The 9127-nt window shown below is 37.4% G+C and overlaps 1 protein-coding gene across 1 annotated transcript; it reads right to left on the bottom strand.

Moving 5' to 3' along the window:
• Positions 1-8165: 8165 nt before the first annotated feature.
• Positions 8166-8621, bottom strand: LOC111395324. Its single transcript, XM_023021304.1, has one exon. The coding sequence runs from the start codon at positions 8619-8621 to the stop codon at positions 8166-8168; it is 456 nt and encodes a 151-aa protein (XP_022877072.1).
• Positions 8622-9127: the final 506 nt, after the last annotated feature.

Below are 9127 nucleotides of genomic sequence, written 5' to 3'. Positions count from 1 at the left end.
AGAGGGTCTTGTGCTTGAGCGTATCCAGGCTTGGTGATCCTCATTACTTTATCGTCCAATTCCCTTATAGGCACTTCTTCTTCTAAACAATCCACCTTGTTGACTTCTCGGCCAATATTTTGTTCCAACTCGAACACTGCCAATTTGTCTCTCAATGCTTCCAATGCTGCTTCTTCTTTCATCTTGTCCTTACATTCTTTATTGAAAGCTATTAATTTGGCTTTGAAAACCTGAACATCGGCCATTTGCCTTTATTGCTTACTCTTTTGCCAATTACTGGCTCTTCTAGGGCCACTATGTTTGGCCTCATCTGACTGAACATTTCAGTGAGTGTATCCACCGAAAATGGTTCTTCACTCTGCGCGACAATTTGAGTTTCTTCTCCATCTCGGACTACTCTGACAGGTCCATAATTTCCTTCATACATGAACCTTTCTACTAAGCTTGCTTCTGCGACAAAAAGGTCTATGATCGGCCTGCACCACTTCTGTTTCGCCTTTGTCATTCTAAAAAACCAGGCATTAATGGAGTAATAAGGGTATAGAGCGACTTCCGTGTATCCAATCCCTTCCTAATAGCACATTGTAACTAGTAGGACCATCTATTACAAAGAAGACCGTGGTCCTAGTAGTTGTCCCTATAGTTATGTCCAATGGCATAACTCCTTTAACTGAAATTGCTCCTCCATTGAAACTCATAAGGACGACTTCTGTTGAGATCATATCACATTATTTCTTTGCAAATTTCCTCATCATCCTAGATGAAATGGTGTTTATAGCTGCTCCATTATCGACAAGCACTTTTGCCACAGGTATGCCATTAACTAGAGTTTTAACGTATAATGACCTCAAGTATTTAGTTAACTTCATGGCTGGTCACTTAAAAATAACCTTTTCGGTAGCATCTATTTCCACTTCCTGCTTGTCCTCTGTCGAGTTATCCTTTTGTGATGAGTCAACGTGCAGCATGTCGCACTGAGCTTCCATTTCCTGAATTTCATTTTTACTGTTTTCCAATGTTTCTTCTTCAGTTACCCAACCTGTGGGAGGAGGCATTATTCTTGGAGTTGATCCATACTTTTCAGAGTGAGGAACTCTCTTTTTCCTTTTGGGCGTCCCGTACAGCACGTAATAATCGAAAGAACGTCCAGACGGTTCTCCCAACAAGTCCACTTCACGAACCCCCTCTCGATGTAGTTGTTTCAAAAGAGTATTGTACGATACTCCTCTTTTTCTTCTTTCTGCTTCCAAATTGATTTCCTCTTCGATATCCGTCATACCATCATCTCCTTCATCATCGTAGGCCCCTCTAGAAGTTTGGCCTTCTTCATATTCCAGCACGCATGCTTTTTCTTCGTTATCCTCACTCTCTTCTTCTTCTTTCTCTTTATTCTTGAACTTATTCGCTAGCAAATAGTTATTAGCCATGACAGGAGGTAACATACCAAACTGAATAGTAAGGGACTGATCTGGATCTTCTCAATCTCTTTTGTCTCGCTCAAACTTCGACCTCACAGAAGAACTTTTTGGCAATTCTTTCATCGATCACCTGTACCAGTCTCCTCATTGTCTTCGAGAATATTTTGATTGGCCACCTTGAGTAGCTTAGGCGCCTTAGGACGTGGCATTCCCTGTTGTCACCTCATCATTCATCCATAGTTCCGTTGAAAACGCCTTTGTTGGGTTCTAGTCATCTCGTTGAAGGGTATCGCCCTTCCTGCATTATACTGGAACGAATGCCATACATTTGGTTGGCGAGGCTGCGACCTGAATGTTCTCCCATTATTCACTACCCTGAACTGCCTCTCAAAAGGCAGTCCCCTATAGAACGATGTATCTCATCCTCTACTAGGCTGAGTGTTTGGGAAAAAACTAGGGCGATGGTGATGCTACCATATCCCTGGTTTCTTTGTGTTCCCACTCACTTCTCTTTTACATCTTGCACATAGGACGTCTTCATCATTTTCATGCTCTTTCCCTTTGATACGTTCAAAGACACTGGGATGTGGTCTAGGGTCCTCTTCCCCGTCATCTATAACTAACTTGAATTTTGGCAACTTGTTTTTGAAACCAGTCGCCATCATGTTCACCCTAAGTGGCTGTGGAAAAGGATTTTTATCCACTGCCATCTTCTTCTTATCTTCGAACGTAATTTGTCCAGATTCAATGGCATCCCGTAACATATGGCGAAAAACCAAACAGTTATTAGTCAAATGTAACCATGCATTATGCCACTTATAATATTTTTTACCCTTAACTTGTTCAGGGCTTGGCAATTTATGTTTATCGCTCAACTTTATTTGTTTATCCTTATATAATTTATCAAATATAAGGTCAGCTTTGGTTACATTGAACAAGAACGTTCTAGCCTTTTTGTTTTCATCTTTTATAGATTCATCCTTACCAAACGATCTCGGCTTAGTCATCATAGGACAAATATACGTGTCTCCTTTCATTAATTCGGCCAAACACATTTCGGTTTGATCGTAATACTCGTCATTAATGGTAAGAATATCAAAATTTGGGTCTCTATAATAAATCCTTTTGCTAGAATTTTTCATTTGCTCTTCTTCTCTTATTAATCGTTCATACCTAATCACGTTCGCGCTCAATTGGAAAAGATCGGGAAATTCCTTGTCTTGGAACTTCTTTTTCAAATCAAAGTTTAGACAACCTTGAGCGATTTTGACAAACTCCTTTTCGGGCAAAGGTACAAAATATTTACTTCTTGTTGTCTTGAACCTTTGAATGAAACCTTATACCCATTCGTTTGGCATTTGACGTAGATTTACCAAATCGGTCAAAGTAACTTCAGAATTAGTCTTATAAAATTGAGCGTGGAACAATTGCTCCAATTATTGCCATGTTTGGACAGAGTTTGCTGACAAATTGATGAGCCAGGAGAAAGCTACTCCTGTTAATGAACTAGGGAACAACCTTATTTTATGGTAATCAGTTACGTCACCACTTTGCAGTGTGGGTCGCCCTATGTATTCTAGAGTAGACACCTCTCCTAAACCGGTAAATAATGAGAATTCTGGCACTTTATACCCTCTAAGCCATGGATATGTTTGGTCTACCTAATCAGGATATGGTTTCGTGTAAGTCGGCCTAATGACAGGACGTACCCCAAAAGACATCTGGTCCTGTACTATTTCCATAATCTGAATCCTTAACACGACATTGGGGTCATATGGAATTCCTACATGTTGGTTGACCGGTTGATTTGCTTGAGGCCTGATATTTGATCCTTGGTTGGCCACGAAGTTGCCATAATTTGGGCCATTGTTACCATTAGCCTGAATATTTATTCTATCATTAACACGTGGAGCATTCTATCCATTATTTAGGACATTGTCTCTTACATTTAGGTTACCGCCCAAGTTAGATGTACCATTGTCACTATTCTGATTTGACATTACACCATCCCTTAGTTTGAAGTAGAGGGAACAAAAGACGGTTCTACCCCTTGATTTGGACTTAGGACTGGGGGATTATGTCCCACAATTGTCCTAGTTTGAAAATGATTTGCAAGAGGCACAATTGGCTGACAAATTTGGCCTACCAACTTATTCATTATTTCGTTCAAAGTATTCAGTTGTTTGGCCATGTTGTCATAATGTGCATTCCTATTTTGGGTAAATCTTTCCATATTATGAATATTTCATAGATTTACCTGTTCAACGACATCCTTTGTTAGTTCTCCAAGTAATGCACGCATGGTTCGAGGACTCAACTATGTCATTGGTTCATAACGACTGTGACTGTTCTGATTCTGTCCATCTGTTTGTGGAGAGCTATGCTGCTCCTCATATCGCTCGATCACAGACTGGACTCCTCCTTGACTTGCTTCCTTATCAGATTTCTAAGGCATATTGTTTCACCTTTTGTATCTCCAACACCAAACACCAAAGTTCCACTGGGCGTGCCAAATTGTTTCGCGCGAGTAGTCGCTAACAATTAAAAAGGGATCAGACGATTGTGTAAGGAACAAACCTCTTGAGACAAAGTCTCAAAAAGGGGTGTTTTATTGGCGATGACTTTACAATTGGAACTAAACAGAATGCCTCCAAGGGGCGCAAACACACGGGTACTGAAAAGAAATGTTTAAGTTTAAACTAAGAAATTGAAATTACATATTCTCTGTTCGAGAATGTTTGATTCGGGGTCCTCTGCTCTATATCTTCTCTTTCTTTTATATTCCATTGATGATTTCTTCATGATCAACCGTTTAGAAACTGCTTGATTGCTTTATAACTACCCACTTTCTTTATGGTGGCTAACTTTTCGTGGAACTGTCGTCTCTAACTGCTGCCACTACTCTTTGTTGTTCAACTGTCTTCAACTGAACTCCTTGAAACGTGGACGTGATAAGGTTACTCAATAACTGCTTCAATAACTGTACTTTTGGATAACCATAAACATCTTATGTTTGCTAAGATCCTGGGCGATTCGAAGGGTTTGGACGAGAACAGGGTCATAGCTCTGGGCGACTGTAAGACACTTCATTCGCTCGGATCTTGGGCGTCTTGCAAGTTTGGGCGATGGTGTTACCGTATTCATGGGCTTCCACTGCATTCATTAATAACCATATCTGGGCCTTTATCCTAAATTCCCAAATTGGGCTTCATTTCTTGGGTTATTCTTCCCAAATTGGATTTCATTCTTTGGGCTATTCGATTTGGGCTGCACTTTTAGTGTGTCAACAGGTAGTTATAAAGCAATCAAATAGTTTCTAAGCGGTTGATCACGAAAAAATCATCAAGGGAATATAAAAGGAAGAGAAGACATAGAGCAGATGACCCGAATCAAACACTCTCAAACAGAGAATATGTAATTTCAATTTCTTAGTTTAGATTTAAACATTTCTTTCAGTACTCGTGTGCTTGCGCCTCTTGGAGGCATTCTGTTTACTCCTAATTGTAAATCATCGCCAATAAAATACCCCTTTTTGGGACTTTGTCTCAAAAGGTTTGTTCCTTACACAATCGTCTGTTCTCTTTTTAATTGTTAGCGACTACCCGCACGAAACAAATTGATACTATGCTTTGACCCATTAAACAGTGGGAAGGCACTAATAAATTTGTTAACGTGTGATGAGTTGATATTGGAGTTGACAAAAGACCAATTCAAAAGCGGCTGAGTGCAAACCCACTAAACAAAAAGTAGAATTGCATTTTCTTTGATATTAATTCGGTTTTGACCTTTTAATTTTCTTCTTATCTTTTAAAAAAAATTGGTATATTTTCAAATTTAAATATTTTATAGTAAATTCGATATGTTAGATTGTATAAGATTAGATAAAAAATATATATAATAAATTTTTATTATCCTATTTAATCCTGTTAAATCAATAGCGTAAAATATACTTTATGGCTTATTTGCTAATCTAGATTCTATTTTATATAGCAATATCAAAAAAATAAAAAGGCAAAACTTTGTTGATACAAAAGCATCACTAGAATATGAGAATGACACTCTGATAAATGACTCTAAAAGTAAGGTCTAAACGAATAGTGCTTGGAGTGAATTCTAGTATCTCATTTCGTGAGATAAAAGGTTAAATTGTGCTTATAGCTTTCGAGAAAATTAGTTGTGTCACTCCACATCACTTAATTTTTTATTGCCCAATTATATGCATATGTTCGATAAGATTTATGATTCTAGCTAGGAATTAGCTATGTTGAAAGGGAATTGATTAATCTAGAGTAATGCTATTTCATTTTTGTGGTACTTAGCACAACATAGAAGGATTGCTTGTGCTACATAGCATTATTCTTTATTAAATGGGCCAACATTTATTTGATGTTTATTGACTTAAGATGAAAATTACATTTGAGCCTATTTTTAAAGTTTGCATTTTATTTGTCAATTTTTAAGTTTAACCTGTCATAAATCAGGTATGTGAATCCCACCTCACCCTGGAACCCTAATTTGTTTTCACCCAAATGAACTCCATGCTCATTGTCCTTACACTAATTTAATTTCATCGCAAATGAGCTCCATACTCCATATCCCCCACATCCGTCGACAATAGCTCCCAACTTGAGAGACATAAAGTTGTTCAATTATTGCTCAGCACGACGAAGGTGGTCAAGGAAGGACTTGGCAAAGTCAACGCTAGTGGTTTGCTTTGTTAAGAGGCATTTGTGGATAGTGAGGATTTGGGAGGATGGCTTGGTGGTGGTGGAAGTGTTGAGGATTGAGCGGTGTAGAGGCTATTGATGGGGGCGAAGAAGGTGGTTAGGAGATAGGACAGCCACGATGCATTGGCGAAGGATAGCATTCTAAGTTGGTTGGACGTCGACTGCTTTTTTGCTTCTCTCGCCGTGTCTCTCCGCGAACTATTTTTTTCATTCTGGTTTTGCATCAGTGATGTTGTGGTGATGCGTCGAAGGTGGTGGTGATGGACTGTGATGGTGATCTATGTGTGGTGTGTTCGGAGGCAGTGGTGTTGTTGCAGAGGTGATGTTGGGTCGGTGCTGGGGCTGGTGTGGTTTTCTTGACTCACAATTTTTTCAAATGTCGCATTTCAATGTGTGTAGGTCACATATCAATGTCTACAGTTCAGAGATCATTTAAAATTGGTCACGGATCAATGTTCATAGGGCAAGGATCAATTAAAATTGATCACAAATCAATGTCCACATGTCACAGATCAATTAAATTTGGTCACATATCAATTTAATTTGGTCACAGATCACTTATTTATGGTCACATATCACATTTTATAGTTTACAGATCAATGTTCATAAGTCACAGATTGATATTAAGTACTGGTCATAGACCAATGTGTCACATGTAACATGTTATATATCAATGTGTATAGGTTACTGCTCACAAATTCAAGAGATTTGGCCACGTGCCATTGATTTCTTCTACCTCAATTACTCGAATTGGTCACAAATTCAATTACCAGCTTTCAACGGTGAAATTGAAGTTATTTGCTTTAGTAAGTACTCTGTTAATTATATCAGGGATTGTTTTTCAATTTGTAGTTTTCAATTTTCAAAAAAATAGATTTAAATTGCACCAGCATTGTTGAGTCGTCGCTGAAGAAAATGATCCATCGCTGGCGATGCGCAACCAATGTTCTCCAACAATCACTATGTTTTCCCTCTATCTCTACCATTTAAGCTGGAGATGTTTAGTCGTCGTTGAGCCCACTAATTCACTGTTGAAGAAGTTGCAGGTGATCTATATAGATTCTATATTTTTTTCGACGAAATTATTTGGATGTCGGTAACTGGAAGGATGGATGTCAGCAGCTGTAAGAGAGGATAGTGGCAAGCGAGAGCACGAGGTGGAGGTAGGGGTCTGGGGGTTTGGGGTGGGTAGATTAATTTAATTTTATAATATTATCATTTAAAACTACAATATTGAATTAATACCTGACTTTTGGAATTTTAAACTTACGCTCTAAAAATTGAATTGATGAATACTTACGTGATATATGATTTTTTTTTCCTTGACTTAATTGAACTTGGGCTGAGGGAAGATTAATCAAAGGCCTTTTGTTTTAAGACTAATTAACTAGAAAAATAATGAGATTTAAATATTCCAAATTAATTATCTGAAATTGGTTGTTAATTACTATTGGAAGAAAAGATAACTAAAGACATCATATGCTTGGAAAAAGAATTTTTGATTTAAAATTTGTTAAAATAAATAAATAATCTAAAAAGTAGAATTTAGCTCCAAACGTACAAGTGAGTGTGTTCACACAACTTTCTAACCCATTTTTTCGTGATTGTAGTTGGGGATGTCAAATGGATGGGCGGAACTTCGAAATAATGCAATTAGCATGATCCTCCTTTCATTTTTCAATAGAAAATAAGATGAAAATTAGAGAGCAACTAATCAAAACTGACCTAACTTTATCGTGCCTGTTGCACTTAAACAAAAAAAAATCATCAACTTCGATTCTTGAAAATTCTGCATAACTTCTGCTTCTATTATATCACAAAATTCTCATTTCCTGTGAAAAGGACTCATATGAATATAAACTAATCATGATTCCTCAAGATATCTTGATCATTTGTAAAAAAATATTTTCTTTCTGCTTCTGTCAAGAAAATGCTTATGGGGGAGAGAAAAAATAGCATAAAAATCTATAATAAATAAAATTTCATTATTACCAGAATACTTTGCTCATTAAGACGTCGATTATACATTATTCTCCACAGGGAAAGAAAAATTTCTCAAGGGACTCATTGGGGTGGTTCTCGGTGACCTAGGAAGCTCAGAAATCCTATTCCCGGAGTAGTCATAATAAATTACACCAGAAAATTCCGGCGGTTGGCACTTCTCTCCCATTAAAATGGCCTTCTGCCACAGCCCACCTTCTCCAAATCCTTCCTTGGCTTTGGTGTCGAATTCGTCCCCGGCGGATTTTCTCGGAGTGGCCGGTGCCTTGTTACTTTTGGCTGTGATGAGCTGCTTCGGCAATGGTAATGGCGATTTGGGTGCCATTTTGGGATCATCTGCTCGGTATTTTCTTGATACTTGCTTTGCATGTTTTGCACATAGGGCTACAAGAAGTGTTGCTGATACAAATAACCCTATTGCTAGTGGTATGGTGCAGAAGTTTTCACCAGCATGTATTGGAATGGGGCGAACCATTTTTACACTTTAAGAAGAAGGAGAAGTTTTAATACTATGATGAAGAAGAGAAGTGGAATTTGAATATATAATTGTGTTGTTTTATATGGGAGTTAGTTTCTTTTCTTGTAAATATTTGGTGGCAGTTGGAAGGTGGGTAGGGGCCTAATTCTGGTGTTAATAAATGATAAAAAGTGTTGTCAAAATAAATAAATAAATGACAAAAAAACATAAATTTTCTCGTTTCTTGATTAAACAAATTACATGAACAAATCAAATGCAGTTTAAATTTTGGGACGAAATTGTAGAAACAAAATTCTTCTACTAGGTAGGATACAAAATAAGAATTATAGCAATATATAAACATCTTAATTTTCTATTAATATTTAATAAAATGTATATCACACGCGATAGATTTGTATTTAGAATTTAAAAAAATTGCATAACTATTTGTATTCAACCAATTACACTACTAGCCAAGTTCATTTCTATGTTTAAAAATGAGCAAGTTGGCCTTCAAAATTTTT

Source organism: Olea europaea, chromosome 6 (assembly GCF_002742605.1).
Source record: "Olea europaea var. sylvestris chromosome 6, O_europaea_v1, whole genome shotgun sequence".
Lineage (NCBI taxonomy): Eukaryota > Viridiplantae > Streptophyta > Magnoliopsida > Lamiales > Oleaceae > Olea > Olea europaea.
Note: the sequence above shows the minus strand (reverse complement) of the source record. Positions and strands in the feature narration are given on the sequence as shown.